Below are 27,572 nucleotides of genomic sequence, written 5' to 3'. Positions count from 1 at the left end.
TTTTTTTTTTTGCTATCAAAAATTTTAAAACTATTTTAAACTAAAAACTGGAACATAATTTGTTGCAAAATATTACAAAATAATCTGATTTTATTGTACTCAGTACAAGATGAAATTTAACAGAACTAAATTATTGGTAACTGTGCTATAATTTTTCAAAGTACAGTAGATATCACTATAGCAGACCTCAGAGACACTGTTCATTATAATGCAAGGTTTGCTATAGTAAATTCAGAGTACGAATACTAACTCCCGTACTCCATTCCCAAGGGGATGGAGTACGGGAGTTATTTCTTTTCTGTGGTGATTTCTTTTCTTTTCTTTTATTTCCCAAGGGGGAAATAAAAGAAAAGAAATCATGGGAAACACAACAGAGGATATTGTGGGAAAAAAAAAATCACAGGAAATAACACAAAAAAAATCAAGAAAAGCATAACAAAGAAGCAGGAAATCACCAGACCACCAGAACAGAAAAAATAAGAAAAATCACATAAAATGACAAGAAATTGTGGGAATAGAAGAAAGAAAATCCTAGAAAAAGAACAACAGAAATCAAAGAAAGAGAACAAAGAAAATTGCAGGTAATAAAAAAAAATCATGAGAAACAGAACAAAAGAAATCACAGAAAACAGAACAAAGGAAATAGCAAAAAAAGTCACACATTAACAAGAGAACAGGAAGCATACATAAAGCACACAAAATGACAATATGAAAAAGTATAAATGCAAACAACAGTGGGAGAGATAAAAGAACCAGAAGCGTATGAAATAATATGAAGAGTATTGAGGGTATCAAGGATATTTGGTTAATTTATTATTATTATTATTATTACATGACATCTCTAGAGAGTCCAAAGACTCATCGAGGGAAGGCACCTACTCCAAAACTCTCCATCGCCACCACTCAATCCAACTACAACGAACAGCTCTATTTTCATCATCTACACCAATGCCATCTACTGCTGGCCACCACCACTAGTATTTTCACAGACAATCACAAACATCCATGCCCACGGCAGGATTCAAACCCGCAGCCTTTTGGCTGGAGAGCGGATACGCTAACCACTCGGCCAACCAATGTCATTGATTAACATCACTGATCTGTAATGCTGTGGAAAGATAAGTATTTTTTTTTAATTTTTGGTAACAAAACAAGTTAAATTTTGTTTTATGAGTGTGCAAGATAGACTAAATTGTTTAGACATAAGTGAAATGTGTATTCCTTAAACTATATATTGTTGTTATGGTACTTATGCACAGCAGAACAATGCCAGCCAAGACATTTTTGTTGGGTGAGCTAAATTTGCGCGATTTGTGCAGCGAAAAATTTATGAAATATATTCGTCGCAAAAGTTAAAAGATTTGTGGAAGGAGGACAAAACTGATGAGCAAGCGTGTAGTAAATGAGAGTGAATGTGACAGATAGAAGACTCAAAAATGCAAATATTGGTGATAATACTGAAATTGCAGTTCAGGAGAACATAGAAGACCTAAATAAAGAAATAGAATGCTTACATGTGGTCCTTCACAAGACAAAGCATAAGATTGAAAGCCTGCAGAAATAGAAAGCGATTAGTCAAACTGAGAACAGAAAAAAGCAAGAGGTCCAAAATCAAAAAGAAAATTGTAAGAATAAATAAGAACATAAGTCGGTCATTTTTATGGCAATTTGGTGATAAGGGAAGTACTTCACAAAAGCGTTACAAGATCTTGTTTCTCTAGTGCAAAAATTAATATTAGTAATGCTGCCAGAATGCAGTAAAGGAAGGCGAAAGAATTGATTGTTTTGGCTGGAACCAATGACCTGAGAGGTGAGAAGTATTGTATGAAGGAGAAAGTTATTGGAAAAGCAAAAAAGAAGACTGAGAGGATGAAGCCTCCTGCCATGCTATGATACAAGCGAACTAAGAAGGAGGGCAATGATAGCAATGAATCAATATGCAGGTTGTACAGAAGGAATCATGTATAGTTTTTGGACCTATGAACTGACAGATTTGTGCAATGCTGATGGACTGCATTTAAAGGGATTCAAAGTTACATGTTTAGAGTGAGAGCTTTGTTCACTGAGTGTTTAAATGCAAAGTAAGGAAAACAAAAGAAATTAGGGTGGATGCAAACAAGTGTGTATGTGTGAAGAAACTCATTACGCAAATGAGTATATGAATCAACAAAAAATGTGGAATCTAGCCACTCAGGCAACAATATCGAATAAGATAGTGAATTTAGGATGTAAAAGTGGTTGGGGTCTAAGGGGATACTACACTTTCTATATACTAACATCAGGAATAAGAAGCAAGAATTTTTGGTATCAGGTAATAGCAAATGACATAGTTACAGGGAAAGAATATGAAGGGTTTAGTATTTTCAGGGAGGATAGTGTAGACAGGACAGGGTACTGATGATAGATGAATTGCTGCCAAAAATAGTAGTAAGTCGGGTAGATAGAAGTTCTTTTAAGTTAATCTGAGGCCAACAGGGCAAAATATAAAATTGCTTGCTGCTATAGACCAAGGGATGAAAGGGATAATGTGGACCACATGAATCAGCAGATTAGGCACAATGAGTGCAAATCAAGTAATTATTATGGGGAAGAGGACTTCAACTTCGGAGATGTAGATTGGAAGGAGGAAATCTCACATGAAGGAAGGAAATGGAATTTATACACTTATGAGATAATTACTTGAAGCAGAACGTGACAGAGGGGACTTGGGGTACAAGAATGCTAGATCTTGTTCATTTTTTTTTCTTAGCATTATGTCCTGTTTAATGCAGGGTCTGCTGAAATCCCATTATGGGAAGGTTCAGTCTACTTCTCCCATGGTGACCCACTCCATTTTGGGAGTGTGTGTCTGTGTGTGTAGTTGTATGACTGAATGTATGAACGTGAAAGACAATTACAAACATCCATGCCCACAGCAGGATTCGAACCCGCAGCCTTTTGGCTGGATAGCAGATATGCTTACTACTGGGCCAACAACCAGGCTGGAAATGCTGGATCTTGCTATAGGATCAGAAAACCTGTCTATAACTAAGGTGGATACACCAAATATCACTTTCCCAAAGTGATATATAAGTGATATTTATATATCACTTTTCCAAAGCAACATTGCCTTTGCTTTGAGAACGTGATCATGTGGTACTGATTTGGGAGGTAGCAAAACATACAAATGCCAGTTAAGAAGGCATCAATGGGTATCAAGAAGAAGCAATATCACATTGTATATCCAAGATCAACAGAGTAAATCAAACAGGAGTCATATGGATGAATAATATCATTAAGCATGAGTTGCAAAAAAAGAAAATGTTGTGGAGGATATATAAAGTGAAAGGTGACCAGCTAACTTGTGAACAGTGCAAGAAAGTGAACAGCATGGTAAGGAAGGCAAAATCAGATTATGAAAAGAAATTAGCAAAGCTGGCAAAAGGAAATTCCAAAGAGTTTTTTCATTATGTGGCAAGTAGAAGGAAGAATGACTATGGAAGGATAACTTTAATGAGTGCAGATGATAGAGAGGTAACAAAGGCAGATGAAACTGTTGAGCTACTGAGTGACCAATTATGCAAGGGTATATATATCATCCAAGTGAAGATATTGTTATGGAAGAGGTGACAGGGACTAATGTGATAAGAGAGAGAGGATGATGATTTGTAGGTACTTAGGATATTGCAGAATCTGAATGCAAATATAGATAGGGGATTAGATGGGATATAGGCTTAAGAGAAAGAATGTGCGGTGAAACTGGCAATGCCTTTGAGTAGACTGTTTAAGTCTCAGCTCTGGCAAAGTTCCAAAAGAGTGGAAGGTGAAATAATTCATTTCCATAAAGAAGGATCTAAGTCTGTTGCAGCAAATTATAGACCAATCAGTATTTCAGGAGTGGTGGTAAAAGTACTGGAAAAGTTGCTCAAAAAGAGAATTCAGTAATGGGTGGATAAGAATATGATACTCTTGACCAACCCTTCACAGCATGACTTTGTTAAAGGGTCAGTCATGCCTTAGTAATCTACAAACTTTTTATAATACAGTGACAGCTGAGCTGGATAAAGGGAATTGCTATACAATGATACTGCTAGATTTTGCAAAAGAGTTTCATAGGATACTACATGAAACTCTGTTATACACACTACAACCAGTGAGAATGGATACAGAGATGGTAAAATGAATAAAAGGATGGCTGCAGGACAGATATCAAAAAACAGTATACAGAGTAGCAGAATCCAGGAAAAGGCAGGTCACAAGTGGTGTGCCACAGGGCTCTGTGCATGGAACACTACTGTTTAATTTGTACATAAATGATATAGGAAATAATTTGAAGGGAGACGGTTGTTTGCTGCTGATGCAAAGTTGGGTAGGGTAATAGTTAATCAAGAAAATGTAGAAAGCTTGCAAGATGATTTAAATACACTGACAGTAGTGGGAAAACATAATGGATGTCAATTTAATGTGTAAAAGTGTAAAGTTATGGATTTTGGGATATAAAGATTAGTAGCTGTGTACCACATTGAGAGAAATGTACTCCAGGAAATTGATGAAGCCAGGAATTTGGGGATAGTAGTAAATTAAAAAATTCAATTAAAAAAAAACAGCCATGTGAAAGTGCCTGATATGCCTACCATGTGAAGTAAAGATGGCGGCAACAAAGACCAACAACAAAAGAATACTTTGAGTCCTGTCAGCATAGCGCAGCCGAATAGCCAACAAACCGAAAGACAATATGAAGTGCCGCAGTTGCAAAACCAAAGTTACCGAAAGGAAAAAAGGTATATTGTGCGATTTCTGTTGCAACTGGCTACATACTTCCTGCACGAAAATAGATGAATCGCTGCTCAAGCTTTTTATAGAACTGAACCAACCTTTTTTTCTGTTCGATGTGTTTTCCTTCTGTTAAACAGTGGCTGAACCTAGGCAAACAAGTTGAAACTCTCGAACACCTTAACAACACGATCGATACTTTCTCATCCAAAATCAGAAAGTTGGAAACAAAGCTCGAGATACTCGATGATCAGCAGCCAATCACAAGTGCATCTGTACCCACTAACGAACTTCGAGATTTAATCGCATCAACAGTACACGTGTCACTTGAGGCCGAAAACAGGAGACTCAATGCCATTATTCTGAACTTTCTGGAGGAAAACGGTAAATCTTTAAAAGAAGAAGTTAGCAAACTAGCAGGTAAATGCAACTTCAATCCCAGGAATATCATCAAATGTCATCGTTTTGGTCCCATAAACAAAAGAAAGGACGGAACGAACTTTCCACGTCTCGTGAAAGTGATCTGTGATACACTGACAAACACTTCCAAATTAATAATGGTGATAAATAGCAAGCTAAAGGACGCTTGCCCCCAATCGCGTGTACATGCTCAACCTAACTTAACCTTTGTACAAAGGGAACAAAGACGCCAACTCCGAAGACAGCTAGAAGAAAAACGCCAAAATGGAGACAACAGCTGGACCATAGACTACAAACAAACCAAACTAGTGCAAAAACCAAGTGACGCCACTAGTAGCCACCAAGGAGACCAGTATGCAGGCACTGCATATGAAACGTATAAGATCCTTGCGGTCAAAGCCATGCTCCACAGATCCTTGCATCACTACACCAACATCCATGGTCTCAACTCCAACCTTAATAGCGTTCACTATCATCTGCAGTCAATCAAACCCCATTTACTCTTCTTAACAAAACTCAAATTTCACCTTCCCCTGGCACCATCCATCTCAACCATCGAAACTATTCACTATTTAACTCCTTTCGACCCAAGGATGGTGTGTATGCATATATCTGCTCTGACATACCCTGCCAGAGAGCCCTAACCTAGAATCACCCAACTCTGACTTTCTTTGGCTAAAAATATCCCTTCCTCACTCAGTAAAATTCATCTGCTGTCTCTATCGCTCTCGCAATACCACCAACCACTTCAAGCTCTTTAATTTCCTCTCCTCAAAAGTTGATTTCCTCCAGTCCCACTATCCTAATAGCGAAATCATCCTCCTAGGTGATTTTAATGTCCATAACACCAACTGGCTTTCCTCTTCCAGTTGTACAGATCTTGCAGGCAGAGATGCTGAAATATTTGCCATCACCAACGACCTTACACAAATTGTTCACAAGCCGACCAGAATACCAGATAACCCAAATCACTCTCCAAATACCCTAGATCTCTTCCTTACCAATGACCCTTCCAAATATACAGTGAATGTAGTGAGCTCCCTGGGTAATTCTTTAACCACAACCTAGTGCTCATCTCCTGCCCTATGCAACAACACTTACACAGTCACACCTGCACAAGAGTAGTTTGACATTATAACAGTGCCAAATGGGACAGCCTCTGAAACTACTATGCTTCCTTCCCATGGTTGGACTATTGTTTGCAGTGTTCCAATCCAAGCATATGCACCGAACACATCACCAAAGTAATCCTCACTGGCATGATAACATACATTCTGCACACTACTCTGAACTGCAGTCCCCTATCCAAACCCTGGTTCTCCAAAAAAAGATGTGCCAAGGCTGTACAAATGAAAATTCAGACATACCACAACTGGCTCAAATTAAGAACTCCATCCTCCTTCAGTGTCTATACTGAAGCCAGAAACAGATGCAAAAAAAAAATATCAATGATTCCAAAAACAGAATTCAAACAGGCAAAAAGCAGGAAACTTGAAACTTGTCCTAGCGGCAGCCATGCCTTTTGGTCTCTTGCCAAAGCAATCGGTCGCAACTTTTGCCCTACACTACTTCCACCCCATCATACTCAGATGGTTCAATTGCAACATCACCCACAGAAAACGCTAATCTCCTGGCTTCACACTTTGCCTCCAATGCACACATAACTGACAATGGCAAATGCCACACAGTCATTCTAACTGCCCAACATACAATGCCCCTGTATCATTTTGCCAGAAAGAGATCATAAACCTGCTGTCAAAATTAGACACAAAAAAAAAGCCCCTGGTCCTGATGGCATTCCTCCAATCGTCCTGAAGGTCTGTGCAGCAGAACTGACTCCTATCCTATTGTCTGTACACATTCTCTTACTCCACTGATATATATATCCCAAAGCCTGAAATTGGCCTATATTCAACCCATTCCCAAAAAGGGTGACAAATTGCTGCCATCTAACTACCGCCCTATCTCACTCACCTCAATCCTATCTAAAGTGATGGAGAAAACCATCAATTCTCAACTCCTGGATTGCAAAAGTTAGTTAATAGGCAAAGTGAGGATATGGTAGAAATATTTAAGTTATTTAAAGGATTTTACAGAATTGATGCAGGAGAAATATTTCACCACTTGGTTTGAGGGAACCGAACAAGAGGTTATTCCTGGAAGTTGGATAAGAGTGTGGTTAGCAAGAGTGTGAGAACTAGATTTTTTGCTTGGAGAGTGGTGAAAGAATGGAATGGGTTGCCTGAGTTAATTGTGAGTCAGTAACAATGCTTTGTCTGTTAATATTTCAAGGAGAGGCCTGATAGACACTTGTTTATAGTTAAGGTCTCCCAGGATGAGTCTTAGGAGTCCATGGAGGTACCCATGCAATAATAATAATAAATCATAAAAATGAAAATTCAGAATTAATGTTTAAATTTTGAAATGCTACATATTAGCTTAAATTAATGTCATGATAAACTAGATATGTGAAGTCTGTACAATTAAAATCTAAAATAACCTGAAAGCTTCAGTAATGGGCTGATTACTGAAGTGGACGGATTACGGAAAGGAATGGAAGTGATGAAAATTATTCTGCATTACTCATTCAACATTAGTTAGATTGGTCAGCTTAAGGATAGGGAAAAAATGATACACACTTCTTAAAGGAGTTTTCTTTTCTTTCATTTTGGATGGATTGTAGCCAAAATTGATACTGAAAAAGAAATGTCAGCAATTCTTGGATACCAAATTTCATTACTTCTATCTAACCAGAACAAAGTCCTTTATTATTATTATTATTATTATTATTATTATTATTATGAATTTTATTGCATTTTGCTGCTAAAAGTGATCCAATTTAAATCAAATTGAGATGGAAAATTTTATTATAATTTCTATTCAGCCAAGTAAAATACAATAAGTATTTCTGATTTTTGTTAGAATGCACCTAAATGACAAGGTTTATATTAAGAAAAGGTATTTAGTGTATTAACAAGGAAACAAACTACAGATTTATAATAAATTATTGCAGTACTTGATAATTTTAAAAATAAATATGAGAAAATGATCAAAGACAACTATAAAAAATGCATTTCATAATAGCATTCTTGTATAGGGGCATCACTCATTATTGTAATCAATTACCCCCAGAAAGCCACTTTTTTGCTTTGTTGTATTGTTGACAAAAAAAAAAATTTTTTTTTTTTTTGAAATTTTGCCACTAAAAATAGTGAGTGTTATTGAAACCAAAACTGAGGCTACTAAAAACATTTTACTGAACATCTTGAATACAAAAATTATCATTAAATTATATCCAGCCAGAGTAAAATTATTATCACTGTGATTATTTTGCCAAAAAAGTTTGATTAAAAGCATAATGGAGGTGACTAAAAAAAAGTTCAGCATAGATTATATGTACCAAATTTCGCTAAATTCCATTCAGACAGAGAAATTATTACGTGATATTATTTTCATATATTTCACAAAATTATGCCATAAAATGGTCTGATTAAAAACTGAGATGGCTTGTCAAATTTTTGAAAGGATCTTAAATACTAAATTTCAACAAAAGATTGCAGAATAATATGTATATATGGCTGGTACTCATAGGTCCTATGCATTCTGCAAAAACAACACACCTAACAAAAGTCTGTATTTTCATTTGTAACCCAGTGCAGAGTCATTAGTAAACAACAGCCTGTCCAGTCTAGGTTTGATCTCTGAAATTAGATGTTTATAATTCTCTCATATAAAGTGTGCAACAGAAACTTTCAATGTTCTATATAATAAATGAAGTTTTATATCAAACAATGTAGTTATAAATTACACATAAAAGTAACACTTACTACAATTATATGAGTTACAGTAGCCATTGACGCATCTCCTCCCATTAGGGTGCGAAGCAAGACACCATTTGTACAAAATGTTAAAAGAGTCTTTGGTGATACTCTGCAATTAAGAAAAACAATGAAGGAAAAAATCTTTTTCAGATAAAATTTTTTTGGTTCACTGTCAGCATTGGAACCTTGAGTAATGTTACTTAGGGTATATTCAATAAACATGGTTTATCATATATATGTTATGTGTTTAGCCTGATATTCTAAAACATGACTTTCATGTTTTAAAGGGTGAGAAAAAACATTCTGAATAATGATTACATTAGCTAATTTTTTTTTTTTTAAAAATAATAACTGAACATATTGGTGCAATAAACAAAACCTGATGAAAAAATGTCACCCCAGTAGCTTCATCAAAATTACAATAACAATAAAATAGCCATGCAATGACATATTAAAAGATGTAACAAGGGGGGGGGGGGGATGCAAGAACTTCAATTGTAAAACACAAACATAAAACCACCAAATTCTCTAGTTTCTCCCCAACAAACATAAGACTAACTGCTCCAGTTTTACCTCCAACAAACATAAAACCAACTTTAAATATATTATGGAAGTAGTATTATGAACTGAATGGGCAGGAAGTACAGTCGAGAAATTTATAGAGTGAGCTGTGCAATCCCAAGTGGGCTTATGTTTCTTTTTGGAAGATTCTCAATAACAATAAGTTACTTAATTATACAGAGTATTTCACATAAATGTGAAGAGTTATATAAATTTATCACCCTTCAAGTATGGTATGGTAATAATCATCAAAATCTTCAACCTTGGTTATGGACTTCTTCATGTCAGTCTAGAGTGTGTAACTCCAATCAATTGCAAACTGAAATCAATGATTTCCTATTTCAGTGTGGTTATTTCTGGGTAGAAGGAATACAAGAAGAGAAATTATTACCCCCCCCACCTTTTTTTTTTTTTTTTTTGCTGATCCTATACACAAGAGGCTGAAGAATTTATAAGCACATCATTGACATGTATGGATCCTCGTGTTGAAGGTTTAATGGAATATTTACATCACTAGGAAAGGATTAAAAACTAATTTTGATGCTTCCAATACTTCATCTCAGTCACTGAGACATCTTCAAGGATTACAAATAACTTTTATAACACATACTCAAATACATCACAATACTAAATAAAACACGAGAGTGACTCTAAAGTCTTATCTAGCTGGTGTGGCCACTATGGGCATTTGTAGATGGCCTAGGATGGAAAATCTGATAATTAATTTTTCCCAAATTTTAGGAACTTTTATGCAACCGTATTTATTTAAATTCAGCTGATTTCTGAGTGCACCACAGACTCTAAAAACATTCTTTCTTTTTTGAATTTACTATAGAGCATGGTGGTTTTTCTCCAGGAGATCTTGTGAGTTGTATCCAAAACATGGTCTGCAAGGCCAGATTGACCATAGTCAAGATTACAGATGTATGATTTGTGTTTGGTTGCTGATCTAACTGTCTGTCCGAAGTAAGCCAGCTTACATGAACAGGGTACTTTATATACTCCAGAAACTGAGAAAGGAGGGAACTGATAAGGGTAGTAAGTTTACAGTGGGGGCTTGTCTGTTCATGCAGCTGACCAGCATCCTTTTCAGCGCAACTGCAAACACACCAAGCCTACTTCTCTTCTTGTATTCCTTCTACCCATGTCCTTGAAACAGTCTCTTTTATGAAGTATTTTTAAACAACTACAATTCTTCGAGAAAAATGTTAACAAATGCCTTCTTTCTCAATCCTTACCTGCACCCCATACATGTCCATGTGTGTGTGTGTTGAGGCTTAAATGCTGGCAGGACATCATGTTGGAGGTTTAACAGACCAAACAGAAAATGGAGGAATGATGGCTGCCAGCTCATTGCAGCAGTAACTATGGAAGTATCTGTGGAATAGGTACAGTAGTGCTGAATATATTGCATCTGAGAGATCTGTAAGGGAGGGATAATCTACAAGCCAAACTGCGCTCGCTAAAAAATTCTTGCTACTGAGAACTTTCAGTGAAGTTTTAGGTGCATTCCCTAAATGTGAGCAGTATTCGAAGGATGGGGGGAGGGAAAAGATACACACAGAGAGAGAATGCCTAATTGTTTAGATGCTGAACAAGCAACTGATAGGATATGTTCATGCCAGAAGAAGATGGAGGTAGATGTTAGTCCAAGAAGAGATCTGATCTTGTCTTACATATATTACTAAGGATAAGGATAGCTGAGATCCCTTTTGCAAGAGAAAAGGCAAGACTGCATTTTAGTAGCACGAAAGATAACCACATTGTCCTTGTTCCATTCAAGGATGGTGGGCAGATGAATATTTAAATCAATGGTTGAAAATGCACATAAAGCATTTAATGTCTTAGCACTGCATGGCTTGTCAAGTGAATAGGATGAATGGAGAACATTATCATGCAAAGCTGTGAATAGGATTAGTGATGATTGCAAATAATTCATTTATGCACACGTGTAAGAGGGTAAGTAACAGAACTGAGCCATGAGGCCAGAGGCATAGCTGGGGGGGGTCTGCCCCTGGCAGCACTTTGAATCGTTTTGAACTTTTGCAGTTAATTCTAAAAAAAACAGTCTCGAGAACTCATTTCCAAATATTGTAATATTACTGTGAATTTTCCTCACAATTAATGTAAGTGTTGCTACTTGTGAGAGGAGTTTTTCTAAATAAAAATAAATAAATAAAATTGATTAAGAATTACCTACATTATATGAAATAGACTTCGCCAATGTCATCGACGATTTTGCTAACAGAAAAGCAAGAAAAATAACATTTTAGAATGTTGAAATTAAGTTTTACTTCAAAAATAAACATAGTGTTTTAATTTATTTCCCTATATGTCATTTGGACTTTTTGTAGTATTTTTGGTGTGTATTTAGAGGGGCAGCAAACTCAGAGACCGCCCTGGGCGGCAAAAGCTCTAGCTACACCACTACCTGAGGTAATTCTACATTTGTGTCAAATCACAAAGAAAGGAAGCCATCTGCCATGACATGTAGCAAACAACCAGAGAGAACTATCCAACTGCAAAGGACGGCAGGTATCAAAGGGTGGCAATTTGCTTCAAGGCCTCGATATTAAACATGATCAAAAGCTCTGGAAATGTCAAAAATGACAGCACGTTTTTCCTAACCTATCCATGGCATTTGTCCAGTGGTGGTGGATAAGCAGTCAGCCATTGAGCTTGAATGGCAGATTCCATATGGTGGTCAATGATTAACTGATGAGCTTCTAGGGTAAAGAAGTTAACAGGGTTTTTTTTTTCCATTATTTTGAAGAAGAGAGAAGTGATGGAGATTGGTTAGCTGATGGCAGATTGTATCTCCCTTTTATGGAATAGCCTGAATATACGATTGCTTCCACCATCATAATCATCATCATCAACTCATAATAGGACAGGATATTACCCTCAAGAAGTGTTCAGGCTATCATGACAGTACTACATGATTTAGCTTACATTATTATTAATCTTGTAACAACAATTTTCCTCCAAATTAGTCCATTATTTGTCAGTACTCCAATATTGCCATATCTAACATTTCATTCTTCTAAGGCACTTCTAACTGAATCAACCCACCTAAACCTTGGTCTTCTACCTGCCATCTTGGCATCACACCTGTTTTGCTAACCTTTTCTAGAAGTGACCATACCATGTTAGATTAGCCCTGCTCACACATTTCTAACTGCGAACAAAATCAAGTTCCTTCCTAATCTCTAGATTTTTAATATGATTCTGCCATTGATGCCATCGGTTCAGGCCCCTAATTTTTTGCAAAACTCTCATATTTGTGGTCTTCAATCTTTGATCAAGTGCTTAATTTTTAATTAAACTCTAAGATTCATAACTTAAAACTGGTTTGAACAATGTCTTGTATTCTGCTAGTTTAGTGTTTTGGCTAATTTCTCTCATATTCCATATAAATTTATTCAACTAGTTCTCCACCACATCTGCTTTGCTGATTCTACTGTTTGTTTTCAAATAGTCCATAAGTTTTCTATGTTCCTGCCTATTTTCATAGTTTTTGGTCTTTTTATTGCTGATTTTCATGCCAAATGTGTTACAACTGTTATTCAATTTAATTAGAGAAGCCTAAAGATGTGCTGGATGTGTTTAGAAGTACAATATCATCTGCATAAAGCAAAGAGCTAAGTTTGATATCTCTGATTCTCACATCAGGTTTAATGCCATTTTCATTCATAATGCAATCCACATAGATGATGAGAAAGAGTAGAGACAATAAGCATCCTTGTCTTACACCTGATTTTACATCAAATCATCTTCCTGTATTTCCTCCAATTCTAATGACTGATTTAAATTTAAACACCTGCCCTGTATTGTCTGTATAGTCTTTTATATTTAGCCAGTACATATCCCAAGATGCGGAAGCAATCATGGAAATATGACAATAATCTATACTTAAGTTATGTAGATCTGAAAAAGGCATATGACAACGTTCCAAGAGTAAAGATTTTCAAAACACTACAATTATATGGGAGTAAATGGAATATTTATAAAGAGAAATACATAGTCCATTTACCTCCATATAATTGTAGTGTTTTGAAAATCTTTACTCTTCGAATCTTGTCATATGCCTCTTTGAGATCTAAAAAACTTAAGTATAGATCACTGTCATATTCCCATGATTGCTTTCACATCTTGGGATATGTATTGGCTAAATATAAAAGACTATACAGACAATACAGGGCAGGTGTTAGCCAGGAGCACAATGTACAAGTACAATTGGAGAGATGTCATAAGAATCAGAAGACTTTTTTCTGCACAGGAGATCATACAATGCCTGGATTCTGATACTGTAGGAGGCTATGAGAGTGATCTGAAAAGTTTTCAGCCTTGACCATTGATAGCAACACTATCAGCAAGTTGTTTTTTGTTTTTTTTTCTAAGTTGGTACATCTGTCATAAGCATCCATGTGAAATTGCAAGTCAATCAATCAAGTAGTTTATACAGCTGTCTGAAGCAAAAGTGTTGTCTGTATCCCTTGAAATGAATAAAATTGAGTATCGTACAGTAATAAAATTCTTTGTAAAAGAAGGTTTAACAGCAAAAGAAATTCATTCGAAGTTCATAAAAGTTTATGGGCACTCTTCTCCTTCATTTTCGATAATTACGAAATGGACTGACAAGTTTAAACGTGGCCGTACCAGCCTTGAAGATGGTCCATGTGGAGGACGTTCAAAAAGTGTAACACCAGAAATCACTATTAGATGACTGGCAAGTCAAATTGCATGAAATTGCTGAGACTATAAACATTTCAAAAGATATATTTTGTGTGGGATATATCTTGCATGAAGAATTGCAAATGAAAAAGCTTTGTGCAAGATGGGTGCTGCGCTTGCTCACAGAAGATCAAAAATGCACTTGAAAAAATCTCTGAACAGTGCTTGCGGCGTTTTAACAAGAATAAAATTGATTTTGTGCATCGATTTATTACTATGGATGAGACTTGAATTCATCATTACATAACAGAATCCAAACAGCAGTCAAAATAGTGGACAGAAGTCGGTTGTTCAGCGCCAAAGAAGACAAAGTTGGTTCCATCAGCAGGAAAGGTCATGGCATCGGTGTTTTGTGATGCAAAAGGCATTTTGTTTATTAATTATCTTGAAAAGGGTAAAACAATAACTGGGGAATATTATTCGATCTTTTAACCATACTAGATGAAAAAATTCACGAGAAAAGACCTGGTTTCAGAAGAAAAAAATCATCTTTTATCAGGACAATGCACCTGCCCATAAAGGTGTTTTGGCAATGGGAAAATTAAGGGATCTGCACTATGAATTGTTGGAACATCCACCCTATTCCCCAGATTTGGCTCCCTCTGACTTCTATCTCTTCCAAAAACTAAAACTCTTTCTCGCTGGTCAGCGTTTTTTTCCTCCAAATTAAGAGGTGATTGCAGTCGTAGAGGGGTATTTTGCAATCTTACTGAGAACCACTACAGGGATGGGATAATGGTGCTGGAGCATTGCTGTATTGGAACATAATCTCCCCTATTAGTCTTAAGGGAGATTATATTGAAAAATAAAAATAATTTTGAAATTATAAATTCGTTTTTCCATTGTTAAGCTGACAACTTTTCAAACCATCCTCGTATTTGCCTTGGTCATCTATGCAGGAATTAAAGGTAAGGAGTAATGCCAGGAGGTTAGTCTTATCCTTGGGTACTATTAACAGTGGTGCTTCTGGATAAGAGAAGGATGGAAACACTGGTGAGTAAAAGATGCATCTAATGGCCTTTACAAGGGACTAGAAAGTATATGGCTTCCCTCTGACCAGTCAGCAAGTTTTCTGCTATTGGCCATTATAAAATCAGAATTAGTTCTACAAATGACTGTTTTGCTTTTACTGCATACTTAAGGCTATCAAGGTTCTTGATGCAATTCACTTGCAGTAAGCCAATTCCATCCCCACACACACAACTAGTTTGGTGCTCTACCTGTTGAACTATGACTTGGAAAGTGGGTGGAAATTTTGACTAGAATGGAGAATAATGGCCTTTGTGCCAGGAAGGATCATTTCTATGACTTGCTCAGAGCAGGTGGATGGGTAAGAGTAGAGGAAGGAATAGTTACACAATGGAAAGGAAGAGCAGAACATCTCACTTGCCACCTTTGTAAGTATTAAAGGATATGAGTGGTAGAAGCTGAAAGAAGGTCATTCTGTGAGAAAGGGGACTTGCACAAGATTGTGATCTGAGTTACAGAGAGGAGAGGTGACCTCTATGGTATTTGGAAGAAGAGTTGGTTAAAAAGGGATCTAGAGCATTGGAAAAGTGAAAAGGGTTAGCAGGAATTTGGCATTAGGTCACTACTTATAGCAATGACTTCTGCATCTCCTCCAGCTTGGTCAGTGATGGTTGGAAAGGGAAGCCAGTTAGAACTGTGGGCATTAAGGCCACCTAGAAAGATGACCTCACCATTTGGATAGTAGATTACAGATGGCTATGCTTCAAAGAAAGAAAGTTGAAAAGGTTTGAGTCTTTTCAGAATTTGAAGACCAGAAAAGCAGCAGATAAATGTTATTAAATGGGGCAATGACCAGCCAGATGAGGTCAAAAGTAGGGAATTCTAAATTATCCCTTCTTGAAGAAGCAATATTAGATCTCACAAAGACACACAGGTGCCACCATTGTGTTTAAAGGAATCATGAACCATGTAATTTGGACAATGATGTAGCTGCAATTTGGTTTCTACCAAGAGGTCCAGTCTGGATGACTATAAGTGATGGTGAACATAATTTATGTTGGTGTTTATACCATGGATGTTATTAAAGTAAATGGAAAAGTGAGTTTTTATTTGTGGAGATTCTGGAACATCCCTGAAGAAATTTCTTTTTTTTTTTTTTTTTTTTTTGGCACAATGTTGTTGTATGTTTGCAAGATAAACATTGACATTCGATGTTTGTCATTGTAGGTTCAATTATAGTTAGATGATAGAGCCTTCAAAGCTAAGTGAGCAGGAAAGACCTGGGTTTAAATAAAATCTAGGATGCAAAGCACCTTTACCAAGGCTTTTCAACAGACAATGAGTTAGCCACTCGCATGGAGGTGGCAGGGTTATTCCTCCTGTAAAATCAGGTATTTTATCTCACAAAATAAGAAAATTAGCTAGAAGAACATAATTATATGCACACACAATTTACAGCCACAGTAGACAATGCAGGTAGAATATAGCTTTGATGTAGTTTTTTTCCCCTCCACTAGAGGTCAGACCAGTAGAATAATAGTTGATCAAATCATTGTCTCTTTGGCATATTGTTTGAAAAGTAATATAGCTTGTCTCTGTGTATATATATATGTATATATATATATGTGTGTATACTCCAGATGATGACCTTAATATGAAGGTCGAAACGTCAGGAAATTAAAGTAATTAATTCTGACAAATGGAAATTAATTACTTTAATTTCTCGACGTTTCGACCTTCATATTAAGGTCATCATCTGGAGTATACACCCTATCATAAACATTAAGCAGGATTATAAGAAGAGAAGTGACTAAACTGTGGCAGGCCATCAAGCCTAAGATAAACAGGAAGACAAGATATAGGAATAGAGTAGGAACATACAGCAAGAGGAGATAAACTCTTGGACATGACACCTATACACGGAGTGACCAGTCTCATGGAGTGATCAGTGAGTCAAAATGTACAATATCTATTGTACATTTTGACTCACTGACTGAAAAAGCACTCACAACTGACTCTCGCAACCCATTCCACTGTTCACCAGTTTTCCAAGCAAAAAAAAATCTAGTCCTCACATCCTTGCTAACCACATTATTATTCAATTTCCATAAATGATCTCTTTTCTCCCTCTATCCTCTAGCCAAGTGTTGAAATATTACAGTTATTCTCCATACTTATCCAATCACAGAATAGCTGGTCCAAGGCTATCAGTGATTTTATTGGCATCAAGACAAGAGAATACAGCAGACAACTGCTGCCATCTCATGATCCAACACCATATATTATTTGATGAAATTGTGTGAGTTCTATGGTTGATATACTTGAATTTATGGGATGAAAAACTCATTTCCAAGAGAAAATCCTATCTGCCACTGGCAAGTAGGATTTTTCTCCCAGAAACTAACTTGGAAATGGTTGAAGAAAGGCTTAATAAAAGGTTCCTCTAGTTGGTAACCAGAATCAAATTTAGAAGAGTCTTCCTTAGGCTGCCCAGAGCTATGGATGTAAACATTTATTAACAAAAATAAATTATTACACTCAGTGTTTCAGCTTTCATATTGAAGCTATCTTCAGAAGTATGAGGAAGATCTGGAAAGTTCTCCTAGAACAAAATTATATTAAAGCAATTGATATAACCACAAGAAAGAACATATGAGGATATAAGAACATAAGTTACCTTCATAACTCTGCTACTAGTATGTTTACTTTTGGTTATATCAGTTGCTTTAATATCATTTTGTTCTAGGTGTTTATCAGAAATTTCCAGTTTCCACCCCTCGTACACATATAGAGTATTCATAGTAATAATACAGGTTCAGAAATGCATATAGAAAGACAAGCTTCTAATGAAGTAAGCAGAAAACTGAGTTGAATATTACTCGTTAAAAAAACCTATTTATAACTGATATTCAAGCTAAGAGTCCTATTGTACTGGGAACAGATGAGGAAGGACTTAGGCAGCGAGTCTAGAACTTAAGTCATTGGTTTAACCTTTTCCACTTCAACACAAGTCATGATGCTTGCATGATTATGCTCTTTAATTCACTTGATATAATAATAATCATAATAATTATTATACAGCTATCTCCATGGAGTCAAGAAGACTCATCACAGAAGAACCATTATTAACACAATACTTATCATACCTCTCATTCACTGATAAAGTACTCACAATCACCTCTAGGAAAACCCATTCCACCCATTCACCACTCTCCAAGCAAAAAATCTAGTCCTAACACCCTTTTTAACCATGCTCTTACACAGTTTGCTCTCATTCTCTCCCTCTTGTCATATACCACAAATAAATCTTCAGTATCAATCTTATAAACCCCTTTAATAACTTATATGCTTCTTTCATGTCTCCTCTTTTTATCCCTATCAGCTAGTTTTGAAGTCCACAGACCTTCAGTCTATTCTTGCAGGAGGAATTCCATAGATCTACCTCAATCTTTGTCACTTCACCTCTGGATGCTCTCCACTACTTCTTCATCCACATGGAATCTGGGTCTCTAGATGTGGTGTTATTAAAGACTTATATACAGGAATAATAGCCTCTGTATCCCTACTTGTTAGTGTGTTCTTCAACAACCATGTAATTTTATGTGCTGTTTTGGTTATCTTCATAATATGCCCTCTAAATTTCAACTCCCTATCTTCATCAGATTCCTGCAGTTCAGTTCCATCAATATATTATAGTACACAATAAGAAGTACTACTTTGGGGAGAGATCACAAGATCTCTCTCCTAAAGTTCATCACCTTACACTCGGCCACATTAAACTGGCAGTCAGTTACCTTTTCCCATACTGCTAGTCTGTTTAAGTCTTCCTACAGGATCACTACATCACCTTCATTTATTATTGCTCTTCCCAGTTTAGCATCCCCAGAAAACAACTAAATATTTCCTGTCAAATCATTTCCTATAATATTGTATACAAATTAAACAACATTGGACCAAGTAATGAGCTCTGTGGTACATCAATGCAAATTGCAAGAACTCTGCCTTGTACTTGTCAAATACCTCTGCAAGGTCTAAGCAATATCACTGAGCAGCCATTTCCTTTATCTAACTCCAATCTCATTTTAGTATAAAAAGTAAGTGAATTTACTAAGTCAAGACCTACCCTTCACAAAAGCATGTTGTCTCTTATAGCAATGCTTCCCAAACTGTGGGCATGGCCCCGCTTGGGGGCCGTGAAATAATGAAAACAAATTGAAAACGTTTTGAGACTGAGTGGATTTTTTTTTATCTTAGAAGAAACATTTTAATTTTTATTATTTATTATTTCTTTTTTGTATTTTTTATATTTCATATTTTTTATATTTTAATGGAAAAAAAAATCACACATTGGTGCGGGTTCACAAATTTTGCTTCCTGCTTATTTCGGCACTTAATGAATATTAGTAAATATATGCTTATTCACATAAGTTTCATTTCAAAGCAGAAATCTAAGAATTGCAGTTTCAAATATTTCATCTGATATTGACTTTTGGTGTGGCACATCCATCACATTAAATTGTTATTAAACTTCTTTTATGTTTTTAATTCTTTCTTTATTACTAATTGTTTTACATTTCATGTGCTTGTACTGCAAATGTACAATAACAATATCTATATAAAATTTATATCATTATCTATATAAAAATATGAGATAATGTGCCGTGTCAAATGTGTATGTAAGATGCTAAAAATCTAATATTTGCATTTGATTTTTGCAATATTCGATATGTATGTTTTGTATTGAATATAAATACAATAAATATTATAATAATATGTCTATATTATGATTTTTATTTCAAGAGAGGGCCGTGAAATATTTTAATTTTTCCAAAGGGGGCCCTGACATCCAGAAGTTTGGGAAGCACTGTCTTATAGGATATCATATTCCCATCCACCCACTCCTGAATTCTGTCTTTTATCAATTTCTCCAATACCTTAACCACTACTTCTGAAATGCTGATTGACCTATAATTTGCTACTGCCATCTTGGAGCCTCTTTTATGCAACAGGACTATTTTGCTCCTTTCCATTCCATTGTCACCTTCCCACTACTGGGGCTTAAATTAAATAGTTTGGTCAGAGAAGCTGATAATTCCCTTGCACATTCTCGTAATACATGAGCCAATATGCCATCTAATGTTATGGCCATGTTTGCATTGAGGTTCTGCAATATTTTAAGCACCTCCATTTCTTCAATCAGAAAATGTCACATCTGGAATTGCAACGTAACCACCTAGATGATATACTCCTGCAAAATGCACACTCAGTAATTCAACTATTTGGTTTAGTTCTGTTACCTTCCCACCATCAAAGCTTTTTAAAGTCATCCTTCCATAGTCATTCCTCCTTTGGCATTGGTAATTCACATAGAGAAAGAACTCCCCATGGTATAGATACCATGCAGGTTGCCCTTCTTGCCTCTGCCTTGTACTGTTTATGGGCATAGTAATTACCTTTTTTTTTTCTTTATATTCCTTCTACAGTGTGTGTGCGTGTGTGTTTGTGAGTGAGTGAGTGAGTGACTCTTGCTTAATGATGCTATTCATCAATCCAATTCCTAACTCATTTATCCTTCTGACTCTGGGTACCTGATACTGTTTGCTTCAAACACCTGTTGACCACCTCCCATACACCACCAACATCTCTTCCCCCCTCCAAATTCTTATGCCATGGCATTGCTGAAAATTGACTTCTCATAATCACCTGCTTTGTAATTCCAGATATGTTCCTTCTTAACAAACTAGAAAGAGTAGAGTACATCAGGGGAAGGGCAATTTGCTTGAGGCTGTCTAGTGTGAGATAGAAGCCAACAGAACAAAATATGTAATTGGTTGCTGCTATGATCCAGGAAGGCATAACGGAGAATGTAGATGACATGAATTGGCAAATTAGCATGATGAGTGTAGGTCAAGTAACTATCCTGAGGGATTTCAACTATGGGGACATAGGTGGAGCAGGAATGGTCACAAGCAAGGAAGGAATCTGCATGTCTGTAAATCTCCCAGGTGAAGACTACAGATCACTTTCTCCAAACAGAAGCAGGCAACATACCTATATTGGTTAGTGTTAAATTCTCTGATGCAATGATCAGATCCAGCACTCTTGAACCTTGCCTCCCCTCTATTACATGTTGCCTCAGGTAATTTTCTCTCAGCAACTGTATAAATTCCATTTCCTTCCTTGCTTGTGACCATTCCTGCTCCACCTATGTCTCCATAGTTGAAATCCCTCAAGATAGTTACTTGACCTACACTCATCATGCTAATTTGCCAATTCATGTCATCTACATTCTCCATTATACCTCCCTGGATCATAGCAGCAACCAATTACATATTTTGTTCTGTTGGCTTCTATCTCACACCAGATAGCCTCAAGCAAATTGCCCTTCCCCTGATGTACTCTACTCTTTTTGGTTTCAATTCCTCTATTATCACTAGCAGAACCTCTTCCCCCCCCCTCCAATAGTTCCTTCTGTCCTCTCTGAAGAACACCATATTCCTTGCACTCTATTCCCATAACCATATTATTCTCAGATAATCAAGTCTTACCAATGCCTATAACGTTTGGTGAAGATGAGTTAACAAATGCCAAAAGTCCTCACCCTTATTTTGCATACCTCTAGCATTAGTTTACATAAACTGTAATATCCCTTTCATCCCACAACCTCCCTTACACTTTGTGTTGCTTAGCCAACTAAAGTTAAGAACCTGGGGTGCTACATTTGGCATTATGCGATCACTCTCCCACTTACTAACCTCTAGGTCTTCTGGACGTACACTCACCTACATCCCATCCCGAAAACATTCTAGATTCTCTGACTCTGCACATCTGAACTCTCAATGAACATTTTCTCAAGACTCCTGACCACAAATCCATGCAAATGCAAGCCATCCACCTTATATAAATACCTCCATCAAATGCATGCCACACCATTTCTCCTGTACAATATACACTGATTCATTCATGATCATAGCTCTCCATATCAGCTCGCCTCTTTCAAAATGTGGAAACAAACTCACAACTTTTCCTCTCTCACTCTCATGCACTAGCAGCTCTTTCATGTCTTTTTGCATACTACACTTGTCACCTCCTGCTAAATTATTTGTACCAGCCAAAATAAACATCACTTTTATCTTCACTCTTTTCATCTTTACATCACTAACATCCTTAATCTTAGCACAAAGAAAAATGATTTTGTCACACTCTCCTCAAGCACTCCTCTTTCCAATGAATCACCGTACAAAATCCAATTCTTATTTTCATGTTTTTGATCTTTGATACTCTGCCTTCTCTCCCCCCTTTCATCTTTCCCTTCTGTTTCATACCATCTGCCAGACATTCCAATCACTTAATTTCACATTTGTTCTGTGGAAAATTCCACATATGTGTACTATCTTTTCATTACCATCTGGTCATTCTCTGCATTTTCCACTGTGTCATTCACTCATATCATTGTAAAACAACCTTGCTAATTGCATTATCATGCATTTTATCTTTTAACTCACTGCTATCATTATTCTTACTTTCTTCACATTTCTCACATTAATTCAAAACATTTATGACAAACACATTCCCTCACACAAATAAATGGTCCTTACCACCCAAAATTTATGCTTGTTCATCTTACTAAAATTAAATGTTAAGGGCAATATGCAATAATTGTAATTATTTCTTAATAAGTGTTTCTTAAACCTCATAACCTTTAATATAGTCAGTCAACTAGACATATATCAAAATTTTCAAATTTCTTTAGTTCATGGGATACTTGTATTGGAAGATATGAACCTCTGTAGCTCAGTCGGTATAGACAAAGCCCTTTAATCGGAAAGACCTGGGTTCAATTCCCATCTATGATGTGAAGAACCTTTATCTGGTCTCTTCTGACTAAAGGTAAGTTAGCTGGTCTCATATGAAGGTAGAGAGTTATTACACCCAGAAACTCAGGTTTTTTGTCCCTCAGAACAGGCAAATTGGCCCAGTGAACACACACACACACACACACAGATTTACAGTAATAATATATATATATATATATATATATACTTGATCCCTTATTAGGAGGGCTCAACCCCCAACCCCAAATGGGGAGAAAGGGGATAACGTCAAATGAATATATAAATAAATAAACTGGAAGATATGGTGAACAGTGATGTTTCAACCAAAGATGAGAATTTTGCCTTATGCTGATGAAAAAGTTCATGTAATTTTACTGTCATTTACTTTAATATAATTATTCACAGAGAGCACAATAGCCCTGAATGAGCACTATAAAAACTAATAATATCCTTCAAAATCTCTTTACTCTGCAGGACATATGAAGTCAGTTCCAAAATATGATTATCCTATAATTAATAGTACTTCCTATTCAAAATTCGTTCAGAAAAAAATAAAATAAAATAAAACCTGAATGAGTCTCTTAAGTTCACACAAAAAAAAAAAAAAAGTACCTTCATTTGATAGTACTGACTGGAAGGCAACCATATGCAATTCTCCAAGTTCCCTCTTATTACAGGTATCCTTGGAACTTCAATAAGTTATGAAACAAAGAGTTGTTGTCAGTACCCAACTGTGGAAGTTCTTGGCAAAAGAGGTTAAAGATTTCCTTAAATCAAAATTTACTTTTTTTTAATGGAAAGAATGTCATTGCCAGAATGTTGTAGTATTCAAGAACAATCTTGGTTTTTGGATTTTTATAATCATTTACTCCAAAAGGGGAAGATGAAAATCCAGACAGTGATGGATTAGGTCTGCACATGTGTGATTGGTTTTCTTGACGCTGTATTGCTTAAACAGCAGAATTTTAAGACTTGAAGATTCAGCTCTTACTGAGATCTCATCAGTGGGAGCCAGACCCAGAAGAGATATCAAAGTTGAAGTAATGCAGAAATCATATATTTCCCATATAGAAGTAGTCGATAGGTGTCACAGCTTATTAATAAAATACTCTAGATTAGAGATAGATGCTGAAAGTTTTTTTACTTCGTTATACTATAAATTAAAGATGCCAAGAAATTATATTCTTGGTTTCATTCTTTATCCAAGTATAAACAAACAAAGTCGGTATGAGACGTAACTTCAAGATTAGGTTACTTTTATATAGATGCTAATGACTTCACATCAACTGCCTCAGTATCCCATAATGCAAAGTACATATCTTTACAGACACGTATGTAAAGATTATGGGAAAGGCTACTACCCCAACCAGTTTCAATCTTTACTGAGGTCTCTTCAGTGGACCAGACTCAGAAGAGACACCAAGGTTGAAGTAGTACACAAATAACCAAGTTGTGAAGATTCCAAAAACAGTCTCTAAGAATGAAATCTGCACTTGTACAATAAAAAAATTTTTGCAGATACTATGGTCTATCAACTTTTTGTAAGATACATAATCGGGACTTGAAAAATGCACTTGTCTGCTCATCCATGATGAGAAAACTGATCAGAAAAAAACAAACTAGAAATTGAAATTAAACATCAGTTTTATTTATATATGCCTATTCTGTTTCATGATGTAGTTTTTATATAATTACCTTACTCAGTGCATATATTGGGGAATGCTGGTCATTTTACCTGCTTTGTTGATTATGACTGATTTTCTGTGAGATAACTAGTTAATCATGACATGGAAACCTAAAACAGATATATCATGGACAATGATAATTTACCTTATTTCTTACCTAGTGAATGGGATTAGCACCATTAATACTGAATATTAAAACTTGAAAAACTGGAAAAGAACTTGGAAAGCTGGAAAAGAAGTATTTATTTTCCCAAAAGTCAGATATTTGCCTGACTGGCAAGTCAAGATGAAAATTTTCAAGACCTATGTGTAATATATACATACATCAACAGTAAAAGGCATCGAAAGTAGAGTCTGTGTCTCTACAATGGGCAAGCAAATGCAACTTATAAACTCTGGCAAAATTCAAAACTTTTAATTTTGATTTTATTGTTATAAAATGATGGAACTTTAGTTCCATCATTTAGCTAAAATAGCAATATTAAATGAAAATTAAAAGTTTTAATTTTAATTAAAAAATTAGAGTCTGTGTCTTTTAATAAATTAAAAGACACAGACTCTACCTTTGATGCTTGTATATTTGCCTTTTATTCTTGATTATACACAGGGCATGAAAATTTTCAAGCCCTGAAAATAAATACAGGCAGACCTCAGTTTGCTCCTCACTTCCATTCCTGAAAAAATGGGCGTAAACCGAATCGGCATAAAATGAACCCAATTTTAATGGGAAGTACAAAATTATGTTCCGTGCAGTCAAATATATGCACATGAACTATGTGTAAAATTATTATATTTAAAGCTTTGATAATATATACATATATATTTGTTAAAATAAAATTATTAATAACGAAAACAAAACAAAATTATATACAAAAAATATGAAACTTCGAAAATATATTACATATTTCTATGTTGAAGTTCCTGGTTTCAGATCACCTGCATTTTTTTTGAAAAAAGTATCCAGTGTTAACTGCCTAGATTTTCTTTTTCTTTCTTTAAGGAATTCAGTGTAAGGTCGAATGATGTGATTACACTCCTTTTTACGTTCGCACTCCATTCCCAATCATAGTCCATTTCGCAGAGTCCATCAGTCAATGTCTCTATGCTTGCAAGGATAAGCTGTAAATTGGCCATTTTTATATCTCTCAGAGGACCTTCTTCGTTTTCTTTCTCCTCCTTTGAATGTTGACTTAATTGTTCAGCTAAGTCTTCATTGGAAAGCAGTTTATCATGGCTCTAAGACTTCTGTCACATCTTCAGCTGTAATATCGTCCAATCCCACCTCTTGCGCAAGCTTGGTAACGTTTTCAATAACATTCTCCTCTTGCTCTAATTCTTCGAAGTCATGCATAAATGCTGGAAGAAGTTTTCATCGTGCTCCTTTTAAACACTTTGTTGACACTTCGTTCCAAGTTGCCTTGATGCTGTTAATGACCTTCAAAATATCGAATGACAACCAATAGTCTTTAATAGTTTTTCCTGAAGTGTCCAAGACTCTTACCATTTCCATAAATGTTATAGGAAGGTAATGGGCTTTAAAGATTGATATAATCCCATAATCCATTGGTTGCAAAAGCGATGTTGTGTTTGAGGGGGCATGTAAACAACCTTCACATCCAATGGTGTTCTTACTTCAGCAAGGTTTTGAGGATGTCCAGGGGCATTATCCAAGAGAAGCAAAGCACAGTAGGACAAAATAATTTGTGTGCCAATCTATAAAAACATCTTGTGTAACCCAAGCTTTCTTGTTCCATTTCCAATAGACTGGCAACATGGTTTTTAGATCCTTGAAGGTGCGTGGTGTCTGTGAATGGTACACCAACATTGGTTTGAACTTCAAAATTCTGGAGATATTTGCACCCAACAAAAGTGTAAGTCTATCTTTTGCAGCTTTAAAACCTGGAGCAGAACATTCTTCATAGGAAACGAAGGTGTATGATGGAAATTTTTTCCAGTAGAGCCAGTCTCGTCAATATTAAAAATGAGATCAGGAGGATAACTTCCTTGTTCTACATAGTCTTGAAATTCTTTAGGAAAAGCAGCCGCTGCCACAACATCTGCACCTGCTGCCCCACCACATAATTTGACACTATGGCACTTACTTCAAGACTTAAATCTCATGAACCAACCTTTGCTTTCTAAAAATGTTTCTTCACCTCCATCTGTTTTTTTAAGATCCTCAAAAATTGTTTTTGCTTTCTCAGTTATAATAGCCTGCATCAGAGGAAAGTTTTCCTGACTCAAGTCATCCACCTATAATGATAATAATTTTTCCATTTTTTAATGAAGTTTACCCCTGCTATAACTTACATGTTTTGCATTTAATACTGCCGTATATTGTTGCACAGACTGTTTTATTCTATCTGCTTTTTTCATAATGTAGTAACAGTCAATATAGGTAAGTTTATACTTATACAGACATTAACACGTGTCTGCCCATCTTCCATTCTTCGAATCGCCTCAATCTTCTTTTCAAGTGTAATTGATTTCCACACCTTCTTAACACAAGTTCTGCTAACTTTTCCGCACTTCTTTTATCAGACATGGTATGTAATTACGTACTTTATCAATTTAAATACGCATGTATGTAAAAAAAATTAAATAGAACAATTAGGTAGATTCAACAGTAAAACTAGGTTTGATACATATACACTGTAGTAGCTCGGTAAACACTAGAGTGCCTGCCTAGTGTCGTTTCTCAGTTAGACCACACTACAGTAAGAAAGCATGCACAGGCATCCATAGTTATTGTGAATCGGCGTAAATTGAAACGTTGTAAACCAAGGGCTGCCTGT

At 35.9% G+C, this 27,572-nt stretch overlaps 1 protein-coding gene across 1 annotated transcript in view; it reads right to left on the bottom strand.

The window, feature by feature from the left end:
- Positions 1–27,572, bottom strand: part of LOC150101845 (3'-5' RNA helicase YTHDC2-like) — a 503,757-nt gene that overhangs the window by 397,684 nt on the left and 78,501 nt on the right. The window contains exon 7 of the mRNA XM_090400932.1: positions 9,000–9,102. Coding sequence (XP_090257058.1) covers positions 9,000–9,102 — 103 coding nt within the window. The remainder of the gene's footprint in view (positions 1–8,999; positions 9,103–27,572) is intronic.

Source organism: Typopeltis vanoorti, chromosome 11, assembly GCF_054136105.1.
Source record: "Typopeltis vanoorti isolate ZY-2024b chromosome 11, IOZ_Tvanoo_1.0, whole genome shotgun sequence".
In the NCBI taxonomy this organism is placed as follows: Eukaryota; Metazoa; Arthropoda; class Arachnida; order Uropygi; family Thelyphonidae; genus Typopeltis; species Typopeltis vanoorti.
This window is presented reverse-complemented; position numbering and strand designations above follow the sequence as displayed.